This window comes from Xylona heveae (genome assembly GCF_001619985.1).
Source record: "Xylona heveae TC161 unplaced genomic scaffold L228scaffold_3, whole genome shotgun sequence".
Taxonomy (NCBI): domain Eukaryota; kingdom Fungi; phylum Ascomycota; class Xylonomycetes; order Xylonales; family Xylonaceae; genus Xylona; species Xylona heveae.
Genome location: NW_017264195.1, coordinates 521,952 through 537,095, shown reverse-complemented (window position 1 = coordinate 537,095; position 15,144 = coordinate 521,952). Strand labels below are relative to the sequence as shown.

At 46.6% G+C, this 15,144-nt stretch overlaps 5 protein-coding genes across 5 annotated transcripts in view; 3 read left to right on the top strand and 2 right to left on the bottom strand.

Annotated features, from left to right (window-relative positions):
• Positions 1-79: 79 nt before the first annotated feature.
• Positions 80-1,732, bottom strand: L228DRAFT_244984 (hypothetical protein). Its single transcript, XM_018332057.1, has 4 exons — positions 1,157-1,732; positions 957-1,091; positions 578-879; positions 80-518 (listed from the first exon to the last, which is right to left on the bottom strand). The coding sequence occupies exons 1-4, from the start codon at positions 1,500-1,502 to the stop codon at positions 375-377; spliced, it is 927 nt and encodes a 308-aa protein (XP_018189660.1). The 5' UTR covers positions 1,503-1,732; the 3' UTR covers positions 80-374.
• A 1,280-nt stretch (positions 1,733-3,012) lies between these two features.
• Positions 3,013-5,327, top strand: L228DRAFT_244983 (putative poly(A) polymerase pla1). Its single transcript, XM_018332056.1, has 7 exons — positions 3,013-3,202; positions 3,257-3,405; positions 3,487-3,861; positions 3,910-4,121; positions 4,185-4,791; positions 4,841-4,955; positions 5,016-5,327. The coding sequence occupies exons 1-7, from the start codon at positions 3,054-3,056 to the stop codon at positions 5,167-5,169; spliced, it is 1,761 nt and encodes a 586-aa protein (XP_018189659.1). The 5' UTR covers positions 3,013-3,053; the 3' UTR covers positions 5,170-5,327.
• Positions 5,328-6,798: 1,471 nt separating this feature from the next.
• On the top strand, positions 6,799-8,586 carry L228DRAFT_266463 (glycoside hydrolase family 13 protein; the record flags this gene model as incomplete). Its single annotated transcript, XM_018334862.1, has 5 exons — positions 6,799-6,814; positions 6,899-7,279; positions 7,332-7,921; positions 7,981-8,492; positions 8,562-8,586. The coding sequence occupies 5 exons, from the start codon at positions 6,799-6,801 to the stop codon at positions 8,584-8,586; spliced, it is 1,524 nt and encodes a 507-aa protein (XP_018189658.1).
• A 682-nt stretch (positions 8,587-9,268) lies between these two features.
• On the bottom strand, positions 9,269-11,111 carry L228DRAFT_252582 (mitochondrial carrier; the record flags this gene model as incomplete). Its single annotated transcript, XM_018333699.1, has 4 exons — positions 9,269-9,653; positions 9,708-10,127; positions 10,250-10,413; positions 11,088-11,111. 4 exons carry the CDS (start codon positions 11,109-11,111, stop codon positions 9,269-9,271), a joined length of 993 nt encoding a protein of 330 aa, XP_018189657.1.
• A 1,752-nt stretch (positions 11,112-12,863) lies between these two features.
• Positions 12,864-15,144, top strand: part of L228DRAFT_244979 (glutamate decarboxylase) — a 2,312-nt gene continuing 31 nt past the window's right edge. Inside the window, exons 1-9 of the mRNA XM_018332055.1 lie at positions 12,864-13,050; positions 13,110-13,323; positions 13,417-13,452; positions 13,519-13,546; positions 13,605-14,234; positions 14,288-14,481; positions 14,532-14,804; positions 14,886-14,957; positions 15,025-15,144. The exon at positions 15,025-15,144 is cut by the window's right edge and continues 31 nt beyond it. Of these exons, the coding sequence (XP_018189656.1) occupies positions 13,142-13,323; positions 13,417-13,452; positions 13,519-13,546; positions 13,605-14,234; positions 14,288-14,481; positions 14,532-14,804; positions 14,886-14,957; positions 15,025-15,136 (1,527 nt within the window). The 5' untranslated portion in view covers positions 12,864-13,050; positions 13,110-13,141 and the 3' untranslated portion in view covers positions 15,137-15,144. The remainder of the gene's footprint in view (positions 13,051-13,109; positions 13,324-13,416; positions 13,453-13,518; positions 13,547-13,604; positions 14,235-14,287; positions 14,482-14,531; positions 14,805-14,885; positions 14,958-15,024) is intronic.

Below are 15,144 nucleotides of genomic sequence, written 5' to 3'. Positions count from 1 at the left end.
GATTAATAAAATTGAATCAGCACAGGGAAATCTTTAGAGGAATACAAGGTTTAATTCATCGACCATAGGCTAATTACCTCTTCCTCTCTCGAATGATATGGCATGCAGCGGACTTTCTTCGTTTACCCGACCCGTGGCGAACTTGTTTTTACAGACGGAAAATGCTCAGGAAAACCCTTATGCCATAGGCAAATTACATGCCTCTCTAAAAATACAATCTCTATAAATAATTATGCAAAGAAAAGCTCCTCTTTCAAAACATGGCAATTTTAGCTGTTTCATCATCTCGCTTCCGTCCCAATCCAGAGAAGTTATTATAACTCGATCATCCAGATAAAGGATATAGAATTTAGTACTCTTCCTTATTCCCTGTTCTACTGGCCGTCCGCTTTTGGTTGTATTAATTTTTGAAAGTCTTCAGATACGAGGAATTCCTTCCATTCTGGCCGTGGTATTTCGATCCCTTCGACCAGGCGCCCATAGCCTATACCACCGAGGCGACTCATCGGCCGTAGTACCTAGAAAGTCACGTCCAGCGTTAGATAACCCAAATAATTGAAGTTTGGCGTCGACATACTGCTGGATCTATGATGTTTTTTTCCTTGTTAATTGCATCTTCACGAACCCAGAATCTGGTCCCTTCAATGATTGCCAGCACACCAGTCTTTTTCCCAGGATCAGCTCGGCTCGAGAATTCATGCGTTTGTACAAGCATTCCTTCGACGGAAAATATTGATTCCTTGACACGGGAAGCCTTCACTGTTGAGCAAGGTTCGGGATGCAAACCAGTCAAGGCCCATTCTGAAACCCCATAAGGCGCAGTGATGGAGGTGAAGTTCGCTGCCTCTATAAAATGTTCCGAGATAATGTTGATAACACCTGGACTCGGTCAGGAGGTTATTATGAAAGTCACAATAATTTGGCGCCTTGAAAATAAAAAGCATTCCAAAACACACATTCTTTAGTTTCCGTCAAGTTCCGGAGACTGTCCTTTGCATTTTCCAGTCCTCCGGAAAACCCAACGGTGAAGACTGGGGGATCATGATTGACCACTTGAAAATAGCTCATAGGAGCAAGATTTGTTGACCTTCCTATCGCGAATGGTTACGGTCTATCCGCAATGCGTGATTATATTGGGGCGCTGGAGATATCTTACCATCTCCGGAACAAGTGCTTATGAACCCAATTGGCCGAGGTATGATCCCAGATATCAGTAATTTGTAGTTATATACGGCTGGTCTTCCTTCTTCGTAGGGGTCAATTTGGATGTGTTCCTTATTCAAACTTTCTCCATTGTCATTTCCCCCTTGGCCCGGTTTCCATTCGGGACTTTTAGTCTTAGTGTAGTTGAATTCAACATCTTCTCGCCAACCGGGCCGTGAGGCCTCGACCTTTTTAAATTCGGGATGAGGGTTACGCTGCACAGCCTTTTCAAAAGCGCCTCGCTCCGCGAAGGGTTGTGACAGAGTGGCTTCAGGCTCTTGAGAGGCGCCTTGTGACATTCTGCAAATAACCCTGAAAACAGCACTTGTCAAAGGTTCCACTGCAATGATCGATTGAAGGAGCGTAGTCTTGTGCTGAATTTGACTACACTCACGGAATATTGGAATGAGAAATAAGAGGGATACAGATAACGAGTAAGCGCCGGTTCTTATTCTTTCATGTAAGTTAGTAGAAACCCCTTGATAATTGAATGGGTTATTCTGATGAGGTACGAATCTCTTTCATTACGAGACGATGCATTCATGCTACGTAGTGTATTTCAGGCGTTTGCCGCGGTCGTTCCAAAAGTACTTTACCTCCCGTACCGAGGCTAGGAAAATTGAACGAAATATCTTGATCAGTAGAGATATTAATACCTTCTTCGAACCCAACAAATCACGGAGACGTGCCATGGTTTACCAAAAAAAAAAAATTTAAGTTAGATGTTGAATATAACAAGATACACCATGAACGTGACCAGGGTCAGGTCCCTGAGTCCCGGACCCTCTTAACCAAATGTCCACGAGCCTTAATTGATACCCACCAAAATAACCTCTCATGGGGAATAGTCCCACATCCACTAATATTCCTTAGGAAGATATTATTATTGGGTTGCTCGAAAAGACATTTGATATTATTGAACGGGAAAGGAACAGACCGGTGAATTGGGTGAACAATCCAGATGTACTTGCCCTTTTGCACCATCTATCAGGGACTTTTATCATGAGACCATGGAAGCTCTTCTTCCGATTATCATCGCGTCCACTGAAGAACTCGGCTTCTTTCTGATCAGGATTTATCTCTGATTCATCTGCTATCGTTTCATTCACTACTTACAAAATCTTCCCGGATGTTTCAGGCACGCTGTCAGTCTGCTTGCGGCCCAAGACTGGGAGGTAAGCGCTGGATGATTGCGAAAACGAAACGATGATGCTTTATAAAATTGTGTATGAAAGAGATTAAAAGCTTTGTGAAGGCCGCAGATATCTGTAAACATACTGGCTAAGTTTCTGAAGGGGGGAAAGGGACGATTGACAACATCGGCTTCAAAGTCGAAACAAATCATTAATGGGAAATCAACCAGTTGATGGGCACTATATCTTCAAGATATATTACATTGCACATAGTTAATAACGCAATGCTCCTATGATGTCAATAGCCAAGTTTCATATGTGATAAGAGAAGGACCTTGCCGATATTAATTTGCAGCATTTCGAGTAAGATTTGGAGCCGGCAAATTTAAAGATGCCTCTCTATCGATAAGGCCTAATCGGGTGATTTGGCGTTTACGGTGAAGCACAGTGGCCACGCGCGCAGAGAGATCCAGAAGTTGTTCTTTCTTCCTGCTGCTGTGATGGAGAGTTCAAGGAAGACGACTCAGCGCTTTGCAATTAGACAAGAACACAAATCCTGCATGCACGATAGTAAGTTTACAAAGGTTCCTTTTTGCGCATTTATAATGCAGCTAAAATTCCGTCAGTTCGTCAGTTTTCTTCTGGCCTACATTCCGAAATCGAAACGCCCTTTCTATCAGAGTCTTCGCAGTTGAATCCGTAACGCCTGCATATTTCATGGCTGCTCAGCAGACCCGCCAGTGGGGGGTCACTCCTGCCGTTTCTACGGCGCTCCCTTCCCCAAAGGAGCTGGCAGCCAATGATGCGCTGATAGCAGAGTTGAAAAGAGAGAACAATTTCGAAAGCGCTGAAGAGACAGAACGGAGGTGTGCTACAGTATATGCAACGCATGAGCGACTTTCACTGACTAGTTGCTGCAGAACCACCGTTCTTAAGTCCCTGCAAAATGTTACGGTCGAATTTGTTCGCCAAGTGAGCAAGCGAAAGGGTTTGCCACAATCTGCTATTGAGTCGTCCGGCGGTAAAATATTTACCTATGGCAGCTATCGTCTTGGGGTTTACGGACCAGGTGAGTGCTGAATGCTGTTTCCTCTTGCCGGAGGCTTTGCTAGGCGCCCGTTTTCAAGAACAACTGCTAAAATGTTTGCAGGCTCGGACATTGACACTCTAGTGGTGGTCCCAAGGCACGTTTCACGCGATGACTTCTTCGAATACTTTCCATCCTTACTCGAATCGATGGCATCTCCCGGAGCAATCGAAGAGCTAACACCTGTTCCTGATGCATTTGTCCCCATTATCAAAATGGAATATTCAGGGATCAGCATCGACCTGATCTTTGCTAGACTAGCTGTTGCCCAGGTACCAACAGACTTGGAATTGAAAGACAAGAGCCTCTTACGAGGCGTGGAAGAGAGAGATCTACGTTGTCTAAATGGTACCCGTGTCACAGACGAGATACTAGAGCTTGTCCCACAACAGAAAACGTTCAGGCATGCTCTGCGCGGCATCAAGCTTTGGGCTCAACGTAAGCGATTCCGCAATTCATCGTTTTCAGCCACTAAGGGAATTCTAGGCCGCGCGATATATGCGAATGTTATGGGCTTTCCTGGTGGTGTTGCATGGGCAATGCTTGTTGCTCGCGTGTGTCAGCTATACCCTCACGCAACTGGCTCTGTCATTATCGGAAAGTTCTTCCGCATAATGAGCAAATGGGCGTGGCCACAGCCAGTATTGCTCAAACCTATTGAAGATGGCCCGCTTCAAGTCAGAGTGTGGAATCCAAAGGTATTTGAACATGATGAATCTCTTCTAAACGCTCAATAGCTGCGATAATTAACCTATCTACAGGTGTATAACGGAGACCGATTTCATCTCATGCCCATTATAACACCAGCATATCCTTCAATGTGTGCAACTCACAATATCACTATGTCGACCAAGAAAATTATTATCCGCGAACTCGACAGGGCTGGAGATATTGCCGACAAAATACTTACCGGTCAAGTCCCCTGGAAGGAGCTTTTCGGTCGGCACACATTCTTTACTCAAGACTACAAATACTACCTCAGCATTGTTGCAGCAAGCAGAAGCAAAGAAGCGCAGCTTCTATGGTCTGGTCTAGTAGAGTCAAAAGTTAGATTGCTTGTCGCTAGCCTGGAAACTGTGGACAGTATAGAGCTTGCACATCCTTTTAACAAGGGATATGACAGGGTTCATCATTGCAGTAACGAAGACGAGATTGACAAGGTCCTCAGCGGCAACCTGCAATTCCAGGAAAAGGAGACTCAAACAGAGTCGACCGATCTAGCAAATGATCCAAGGCATATTGCAGCTGCCCAAGCCGGAGGCAGTGGTCTGGAGCCGTCCGTTGGAAATCCGGATGCGGAACGAGACGACAGCGAAAAGCATGTGATCTATACTACTACCTATTATGTGGGCATAGAGCTCGCTGAACGTAAGTATGAGAAGCACCGTCATGGCAAAGTTTTGCTAACATGCTGCAGATGCCAAGAAGAGCCTCGATATATCATGGCAAACTAAAGAATTCAAAGACATATGCACAAACTGGCCTCAATATAACCCGGACCTAAATTCACTGAGTATCGTTCATACTCGCAAGTGAGCTGACTGACTTGTCTCTTCGCTGGCGTTTCATTACTGATGGACCTGAATTTGTAGTTACGACCTTCCAGACGACGTCTTCTTGCAAGGAGAGAAACATCCGATCCGTATCAAGAAGCCCAAGGCTGCTAAATCAAACGGAACACTTGTCAAGAAGCGTAGTTTCGCGGCTTCTGACCTCGAGGTACGTCTATACCTTTTAAATTACTAACCATAAACCGAGAGATTTCGCATTAAAGATAGCGAAAAAACGACAATTTATGCCGCGCATACTGATGTTATGATCTATTGCCTAGGGTCCCGCGCAAGGTCAAGCAAAGCGCCAGCACTCCACGTCCAATCCAGCTGCCGAAATGACGTGAACTCGAAACACTTTCACAAATTGGTGAAACGCAATGTTTCATTTTCTTTCGGTAATTCCTTTGTGAGAAGGCGGCTTTAGATTGCCTCGGGAAAATTGCTCAGCCCTCGAAGCGGCTTTGCTCGGTCCCTTTGTATTGCTGATCGCAAACCGTCATTAAGCTTTGTCCACTCAATCTGAGAAACAGGAGGCGGCTTCCTAACTTCAAGCATCAGTTGACTAACCTAACCAGTAGGAGTTGATGGGACAAATCTCCGTTCCACATCGCAGCACTAGAAAGGACATTATGTTTCGCGTCAAAGGCGTGTTTGAACCACTCAGGTTTATTATCCTTCTCATGCCTTCACTCAAGCATTTGCATGTCGGAAAAGGTCAAAAGCGGCCGCTGAAAGAGTAAGCACAGAAAACGAAAGTCTGAGGGGTCGCACTTGGACGGACCTTCATTTTGCCCTTGACATTGTAGTGAACTGTTTAAGCTAGTCTAGACAGATTATACATGAATAGATACGGTTAGCGAACCAGGTTTTTTTTTCGCACACTGTTATGACTGCTTTATTTGCGTAATGACATTATTGATATTGATGCAAGTGATGAATCGTCAAACCCCCCCTCCCTTTTCTTCTTCTTCTTCTACTTCTCTTCTAGAGTATAAGATTTCGGTTTTCCCCTACACCCGATTAAGGAAGCAAAGATGCTCTTATCCAACTATACGGCCAAGGTCGCAGAGCATGATATAGTTCTCTTAGAGTCCATTTGGAGCCTTCGGTAAGGCAGTAAAGCATACAATTACTGAAAGGAAGGGGTTTCTCAAGAATAGCAAATAGCTTGACTTGTCCCGAGGAGTTTTCTGATATAGAAGGATACAGATGAGTCCGAAGTAAGGTACTAGGTAAGTACATGATCAAAAGAGCGGAACCAATCGGACTAAGCTACCTTACCGACGGTACCTGACCTTAATGGTGGGTCATGCATAAACGTTAGGTACACCGACCCATTGAAGTACAGAACCACCTGCATGTAACCGAACACCTGCGCCCACGGGTGCGACTTAGCTTGGGTATGATTTCTACTGCTTAGCCTTGCATACTCCCCATCGGGACTAATCAATAATATTCGGGAATGGCGGATCAGTTAAAGGATAAATTCTTAAAAGATATCGTGGTGACTATATCCGTCCATATCATTGACCCATAAGGAGCTTTTTGAAGTGCTCAGTCTCGGGATTTTGAAACACCATCGTTAAACATAGCTTCCGAATGTCCACTAATTCAACTAGAGCTAATCGATTAAGATAGCGCAGCACGCATTGCCTGACCTAAAGTTATTAATTTCCTGAAATCTCACCCTGGCTAGGGGATTTACCATCAGCGCCTCATACCGTTGGAAAAATGGTCCAACTTGTCAATATGATCCTGCACCTTCAATCTCGTCTTTACTCGCATCTGTAATTTGCCAGGAATCAGAAATCAAACCAGCAACATGAGCAGCAAAGCAAGTACGTCTCCGTGCAACTTACGCTTCCTACGTCCAATGTCGCCATTCCCCCCGATGAAACCCGGAGAACTGAGTTGAGGATTAGACAGGGAGCCAACCCCTGAAAATGAGACATTGCTACAGGCTTTCGAGTGGCACGTCCCTGGTGGCCAAACTCATTGGCATCGACTTCGAAACGCCCTTGCTGGGTTAAAAGCGGTGGGAATAAGTGCAATTTGGTTGCCTCCAGGCTGTAAAGCTGGGTGCCCTGACAGCGTCGGTTACGATATCTATGATCTCTACGACATTGGCGAATTTGACCAGAAGGGGGCAAGAGCTACTAAATGGGGAACAAGGGAAGAGCTGATGCAGCTGATGGATGAGGCCACCAAGTTGGACGTAAAAGTCTATTGGGATGCTGTTTTGAATCATAAAGCTGCTGCTGACCGCACTGAGAGATGCCCAGTTGTTGAAGTGGATCCCAATGGTAAGAATAGGAAACTCATTAGGACAAGGGGCGTGACTAAAATATTTCATAGACAGAAATAGGGAATTAACCGCGCCATTTGAGATCGAAGCCTGGCTGGCGTTTGACTTTTTGGGTCGCAAGAATAAATATAGCTCACAGAAGTATAATTGGAAGCATTTCAGCGGAACCGATTACAATGCGGAAAACCACAGACAAGCTATCTATCGGATATACGGAGAAAATAAGCAGTGGTCGCAGGCTGTCGGTGATGAGCACGGAAATGCGGACTATCTTCTCTTTGCAGATCTCGACTATGCGGACCCTGAAGTCCGAAAGGATGTCAAGAGATGGGGAGAATGGATAGTAAAGGAGACCGGCGTTCAGGGTTTTCGATTTGACGCAGTGCAGCACTTTTCGCAGGATTTTATGAATGAGTTCCTTGGGCACTTGGATCGCACTGTTGGGCATGGCTTGTTCTCAGTAGGAGAGTATTGGCACGGTGATGTCGAAGTTTTGACGCGATATCTCGATAAGATGGAACACCCATACTCGGTGTTTGACGTCGCACTCTTCTATAACTTCTCAAAAATGACCAAAAATGGTGATCTTTTGAGTGTACTCCAGAACAGCCTGGTCGAAAGGCGACCAGCTAATGCAGTAGTATGATTGATACATTCTCATCTGCAATCCGTCCCATTATGCTAACGCTGCCGTGCAAGACAATCGTCGGGAATCACGATACTCAAAAGGGCCAAACAATGGAAGCGGCGGTAGAGCCGTTTTTCAAAACCCTTGCTTATTGTCTAATACTGTTGCGCCAAGATGGCTACCCGTGCCCCTTTTATGGGGACTTATATGGAACGAAAGGCCCGTACGCGGAGGGGCCAAGTTGCGGCGGAAGACTGGCCGACATCATCCTTGCCCGAAAACTCTATGCTTATGGGACACAAGATGATTATTTTGACGCACGCACGTGTGTAGGGTGGGTAAGGAGAGGATCCTGGGATAGACCGGATGGGCTGGCTTGTGTGATGAGTACCGCTGGTTCTGCAAAAAAGCGCATGTACGTTGGCAAGTCCCACAAAGGCGAGCTTTGGACGGATATCCTTGGTTGGACACCTTTCAAAGTCATCATCGATAATAAGGGTTATGGTATGTTTGCTTGCAACGGAGCCTCTGTCTCTATCTGGGTGAACTCGGCCGCAAAGGGTCGAGAGCAGTTTGGATCTTTGTGAGTCTCCGTCCAATCCCCTTGTAGGTTTGAAGGGCTCCGAACGACTAACAACGCAACCTTGAATAGTGATGCCAACATTTATAATGAGTGAGTTACCTGATTCCTTTTGTTGCTAAAGTACAAAATAAGTGCGATCTGCAATTTGCTCGGTCCATTTAATATCACTTCGGGTTTTCAAACCAGCTAACTCTCGGCAGATATCCGGCCCCTATACCCGTTTTCAGTGGAGTTGAAGAGGCTGCTTCATTATTTTCAGAGACCAGCTCGGTTGGGTCGACGAGCACACTTTGGTATTCGCTGTCATCGTGCGTGAGGAGAGTTTTTCGGAGTAAATGAGCATTAGCTACCAAAAACACATCGAAGAGCTTGTCTTGATTTTCTTTGTCACATGCATACATTTCCCCAATGCCTGCGTCGAAATCAATCGCAAAAAATTCTCAGATATCAAGGAAAAATCTGATATGGTTAAAAGAAGTCTCTTATGACATAGCTCTTCTATGGACCTGTCTTCTATCATATCGTCTAAGTCTTTATCAAACGCAATTCTAAAAGTACAAAGAAAGTCTGCTAAACAATAGCAAATCTTGGAAGATAAATCAGGTCTAAAAATGTCTAGATCTAGAAAATCGCGCTCTGGGGGAATATATCGTAATAAGGAACCAACATCTCCCATCTCGATACCAGAGACCAGCGGCTTATACTCCGAAAGGAAAGCCCACATGATGCATGCTGCCTTTTTCTCGGCACGGGCATTAAGCTACAAAGTTATTCCTTTATTTGGCGATCTCAACACCGCCGGTGGCACCCAAGGCCTTCTTGATATCACCGTAGATGGCGAATTGACCAGCAGTCAGAGTACCAACCATAAAGAGACGAGCACCAATACCAGCATAGCTTCCACGGAGGCCAAGCTCCTTGGCGATCTTGATCAAACGCGAGGTAGTGCCCTCACCAGGAAGACCCTTGGTCTTGTTGATCTTGCTCAACATGGTATCAGCGGGCTGAGAGATAATGGCAGCAGCGAAACCAGCAACAAGACCGGAGCCAAGGTTAACCACGGTCTGGGAACCATTGGAAAGAGTGGACTTGTCAATCTTCTTGTAGACAGCCTCAACGACCTTCTCGAAGACGACGAACTTGGCCATGGTGTACGGGACCCTGTAGACAACGTTAACTTATGGAAGCTAAAAGTACTCCACTAGCGAGACTTACTGCTTGAACAAGATGGGGCCAAAACCAGAGTAGAAGGCGCCGAAACCCTCAGTCTTAGCGATCTTGCTGAATCCACTCATAAGACCTGAGGCGAAAGTGGGCTCAGACACAAGACGGATACGGGTGGCCTCCAAGGGGCACAGAGCGATGTCAGCGAAGAATTCAGCGGCGGCAGCCGAAGCAAGGTAGACAGCAGTGCGGTTGTTCGAAGCATTCTCATAGCCTACAGTGTTGATGGCCTGTTGCTTGAAGAACTCATAGCCACCAAACTTGAAGGCGCCCTGCAAGAAGTAACCGGCAGCAGTAGGGCCAAAACCAGTCAGAAGAGCACCAGCACCCTCGTTGGCGACGACCTGGCGGAAGCTGCCAATCAAACCGCGGTTGTAAGTGACCGGGTCAAGTTGAATACGGGTCTTGACGCTGTAAAAGCAAGTCAGTGGTGTGATTTCATACTTGAAACGACCGAAAACTCGCGACAAAATGCATACTTTGCATGTTGCCGGTCGGTCGCTCCCATCAAAGCGAACATTAAGGAACCTTACACATCGACAGGAGTCAAGGCACCGTGAGTGATTGAACAGCAGACGGCACCAGCGAAGGCAAAGCGAGAGTAAAGAGCAAGACCGCTCAGCTTTTCAGGCGTCTGAGCAGTGGCTTTCTGAACAGCGGCGTCCAGCTTGACGGAGCCAGTAGAAGCAGGAGGTGCCTGGGCAGACATTGCGAAAGATGCAATTGAGGAGGGAAAATCGCTATGAACAAAACACACGAAAAGAAGAGAGAGAGGAGATTGGAGATGCCTTAGAACAACGGCACGTTATACTGGGGTTGGGAAGGAGGAAAAGGATGGGGTTGGGTTCGGAGTTGGGCCTTTCTCTCTTGAAGTCAGAGAGATATTTCAAATTTGCAATCGGGAAAACTAGGACTTAAGGCGCCACTCCCACTATACTCAGTCTAGTAATTAGAGCCTCCTAAAATCGCGATTCGGTAGAGTCCCTCGCTGAGTACTTCTGTCAACTTCATGGGGAGGTGATAAAATGGGTCGTATGCTACTTTACACTAAGTATTTAAAAGTACCTCTAGCACGTTTATACAATGTCAATACTCTGTCTTTGCCGATACATACATCTACTTTCGGCGAAAATACGGGTTGAATGCACGTGCCTTGGACAAGAAGAGCGAACGGAGCCCCAAGCCTGGCATCGAGCCATCCTTAATTGACCAATGACACAATTTTCCAAGGCACAGATTTCGGGGGTTTCTCTGCATCAATTCCATACAATTCGGGGCCAATTGCACTTGTTTCGAGAAAAAATTCGGAGACCAAGCGCTTGTCGAGCTCAGAGGTATATCACCAAAAATATTTGGATTTTCCGGATATACGGCAAAGCCGACGTAGCGTGCCATACTGGATATTACATTGCCATGCTTACATCTACGTCATGGCAGATCGGTTTTATGAGGATGCTGATTTGCCCCTGGGGATTATGTCATCTTGTCAACTAACTAATGTAGCGTATTTCCCAATTGACCCGATCGTTCAAGCGGACCGATCGGTACGAACTCCATACAAGATATAAGATTCCACAACATTTCATCTCCATAATTAATCGATGTTTTGGCTTATAACTTTATATGCAGGTATTAAATATGGAAAGATACTCATCCGAGAGAGTGTCATGTTTTTTTTAGCCGTTCTTGAATGGATAGATTGTACTCAAACTTTCATCCTACCAAATTTTCCTAGTACCATGAGTGCAATGGAAACGTTGAAGTATCGCATGCCCGAATGAATACCCCAGTTAGAAATGCTCCACAGGAATCATATCCCTAATGTCCAGCCAATATCGTTAGGGTTACCCAAGGTACACCAAGCCACACCTGCCACGCACCCACATAAACGGGCGAGGGGGTGTGAAGGGTGCTTCCGTGAGAGGCGAGAAGGAACCCGACTTCATCGACAGAGATACATGTAGTGGAAGCAACATATGGATCATATCGCAAGCCCAGCACTAACCCTTAACTCCGAAATTCTTACACGGCCGGTCCATCCGAAAGTACGTTACAACAAAATGGACTGCCACGTTATCGGAGTTTACAAGAATGTTCGCAATAGTATGAGTATCAGTTTGCATGGGAAGATCTTGTAGAAAGGCCATGCCATAGAGACTTGAAGATAATCGATATCATACTATACATGGGATAAATAACTTCCGTTGGTATGAGTACACCAGCGATTGTTCTCGCACCCAAGGCTTTCAGGTACCTAGATGATTTTTTATACTCGTCCTTTCGTGCTATCTTCGCTAATCATACCAATGGCTAATTCTTGGCACGGCAGCGGCCGATTTTGCCCACGGGGACAAGGTGAAAGCCATCACATTTCTGAATGGAGAAGTATGATGAGAAAGGCATGAGGAATTCAATTCATCGATCGAGTCATCAATAATGGCAGATATTTTAACGCTGTAATATCACTTTCTTGCTCCTGGCGCTCCTAAACTTCTCCAAGTCTCTTTGTGGAAAAGCGGACTCAAATACATTGCTTGGAACCAAACTTTAAAACTTACGGGACGCCTCGGACGTGATGGAATACCTTCCCCGCCGGCAAGGCCAGTGATAACGAGTGGTTATCGAGCAATCTGTGACGAGAGCGGTGAGCGCCTCGAGCGAAGGGACGGCGAGCTTCCTCGCTCGGAGGCTCCGAGGTCCCTTGGCGGGGAGAGATACCGTTCTGGTAAGGCGCGACGCCTTTCCTAGTAACTACCGCGAGGAGTATGAGTCCCGCTACTACGGAGTACTACGAGTGACACTACTTCTAAGAAAATGCTCCCCCATCGTACAGCACAGCACGGGGGAGGGGAGGTGTTTTGGTACCTGCACGAAAGTTCGACTCCTGGATGTCCTTTTCAGTACGAAGGTATAGAGGTACTTCAGTATTGTTAGTACGTAAGGGACTGGTGATTGCGTTGGCTTCACCCCCACCAGGCGCAGAAAACAAGCTTTTGGTCCCGCCTGGACCAAGAATTAGTGGTGAGCATTGACGACATGAAGACAATCGGCCGCAATAGAGCTGTGCACCCCCGTCCAGTGCCAAAGAGCTATGGACCAACGTGATAATGGCCGACACGTCTCCTTTCGCCGGCGGCGCTTGTTGTCATGCAGGCCAGGAGGCGTGTCTCCGGCAATTTGATCCGACCTCGTACAACCCACATACAAGTAGAGTCCTTCCCCCAGAACCACAAGCTGTCTTGTGTCCTACTGCTCAGCTTTATTTGCACTATTTTCGCAAGCCCATACAGAATTACGAAACCTTACATAGAGCTCTCGAAGCTGATCAACATCTGTGAGATACGCGGCCTCCAAAAATTTGTCCTTGACCTCTAACCTTCCTTTCCTGTCAAGAATACCTCCCTCCGCACCGCCTACCACACGCAATGGTTCATCTCACCCCAGTTTCGGCGGGTACCAGCTCGCAATACAACATTGATCTCTCAGATGTTGGTGAGGATGGCGCTGCCACTCCTGTCTACGGATCTCGCTTTGCAGCTCAGGCGCTGCCCAAAGCTGAGATGCCTGACGCCGAAATGCCGAAGGACGTAGCTTATAGGATGATCAAGTTAGTAGCGTCCAGCCTCCATCTCTTCGCTCCCGTCGATGACCTGAGGTTTCGACATCAGCATGACATTACTAATATCATTAATACGTTCAGGGACGAGCTTTCACTTGATGGAAATCCCCTTCTTAAGTATTCCTCGCTCTGGCTTCAAACCCCAATTCACATTCCTCCGCGTTAAACTAACCATCGTTTCAGCCTGGCGAGCTTTGTCACCACTTACATGGTGGGTGGGAGTAACCTCTGTCTCATACTTGAAATCAGATATATTGACGTAACTTCAGGAGGATGAAGCCGAGAAGCTCATGGCCGATGCATTTTCCAAGAACTTTATCGATTACGAGGAATATCCACAAAGTGCCGAGATCCAGAACCGTTGTGTCTCCATGATTGCTCGTATGTTCCATGCTCCATCAGCCGATAAAGAAGGCGGAGGATCTATGGGAACAAGCACTGTTGGCAGCTCTGAGGCAATCATGCTCGCAACCCTTGCTATGAAGAAAAAGTGGCAGAATAAACGCAAGGCGGAGGGCAAACCTTACGATCGGCCCAACATTGTCATGAATTCTGCAGTCCAAGTCTGTTGGGAGAAGGCTGCGCGATACTTCGAAGTCGAGGAAAAGTATGTTTACTGTACTCCTGAGCGCTATGTGATCGATCCCCAACAGGCGGTCGACTTGGTCGACGAGAACACAATCGGTATTTGTGCCATTCTTGGGACGACCTATACTGGAGAGTACGAGGACGTCAAGGCAATCAATGATCTGCTGATAGAGAAAAATCTTGACGTTCCAATCCATGTCGACGCTGCCAGTGGTGGCTTCGTCGCGCCTTTTGTTGACCCGAAGCTGCAGTGGGATTTCCGTTTGGAGAAGGTCGTCAGTATCAACGTGTCCGGTCATAAATACGGCCTGGTTAGCCTCTCAAATCTTGAATATCGGAATTTGATATTAATACTGTTGAATAGGTATATCCTGGTGTTGGCTGGGTTGTCTGGCGTTCGCCAGAATTCCTTCCACAGGAGCTAGTCTTCAACATCAACTATCTCGGCGCAGACCAGGCCTCTTTTACTCTGAACTTTTCCAAGGGAGCTTCTCAGGTTATCGGTCAGTACTACCAAATGATCCGGCTTGGGAAGCGGGGCTACCATGCCATCATGCTGTGAGTAATTATTGTTGCGTTGTGCAAATGCTAGTACTCATTAACAGCAGCAACCTTACCCGTACCGCCGACTATCTCTCGCGATGCCTTGAGGATTTGGGTTTCCTCATCATGTCTCAACAAGGTGGCAGAGGCCTTCCACTCGTTGCTTTCCGGTTGAACCCTGAAGACAACCACCTCTATGATGAATTCGCCATTGCCAGACAGCTGCGTGAGCGTGGCTGGATTGTGCCCGCCTACACCATGGCTCCCCACAGTGAGAGTTTGAAAATGATGAGAATTGTTGTTCGCGAAGACTTCAGCCGCGCTCGCTGTGATCAACTGTACGTCCAATTCTTGGTGCTACTATACTGTTATACCTTATAAGACCCTCAATGTCGATGAAAAGGCGCTAATTGGTACAGGCTCACCGACATTAAACTGGCTAAACAGACCCTGAACAATATGGATGAAAAGGCGATTGCAGAGCGTCAGAGGTAGGTGTTCATCGCCCGCTCACTGCTCTCGTTTTACTTGCTACAGGTTGAAATTGACATTTAATAGACATATCCAAGAGAACGTCACCAACAGTGGAAGGAACCGACGGAGTAGTATTTACACTGGTGAAACTCATTCTCTGCAAGGAAAGACTGGCAAGACGCACGCAGTCTGTTAAGCCAAAAA

What these genes read in the sequence shown, in the direction of transcription:
- L228DRAFT_244983 (XM_018332056.1), top strand. Translation starts at nt 3,054, where the DNA reads ATGGCTGCTCAGCAGACCCGCCAGTGGGGGGTCACTCCTGCCGTTTCT. An exon ending in GCTGAAGAGACAGAACGGAG is followed by an intron (nt 3,203 to 3,256) that starts GTGTGCTACAGT and finishes TAGTTGCTGCAG; the next exon opens with AACCACCGTTCTTAAGTCCC. An exon ending in TCTTGGGGTTTACGGACCAG is followed by an intron (nt 3,406 to 3,486) that starts GTGAGTGCTGAA and finishes AAATGTTTGCAG; the next exon opens with GCTCGGACATTGACACTCTA.
- L228DRAFT_244984 (XM_018332057.1), bottom strand. Translation starts at nt 1,502, where the DNA reads ATGTCACAAGGCGCCTCTCAAGAGCCTGAAGCCACTCTGTCACAACCC. An exon ending in AAGCACTTGTTCCGGAGATG is followed by an intron (nt 1,092 to 1,156) that starts GTAAGATATCTC and finishes CATTCGCGATAG; the next exon opens with GAAGGTCAACAAATCTTGCT. An exon ending in CTTGACGGAAACTAAAGAAT is followed by an intron (nt 880 to 956) that starts GTGTGTTTTGGA and finishes GACCGAGTCCAG; the next exon opens with GTGTTATCAACATTATCTCG.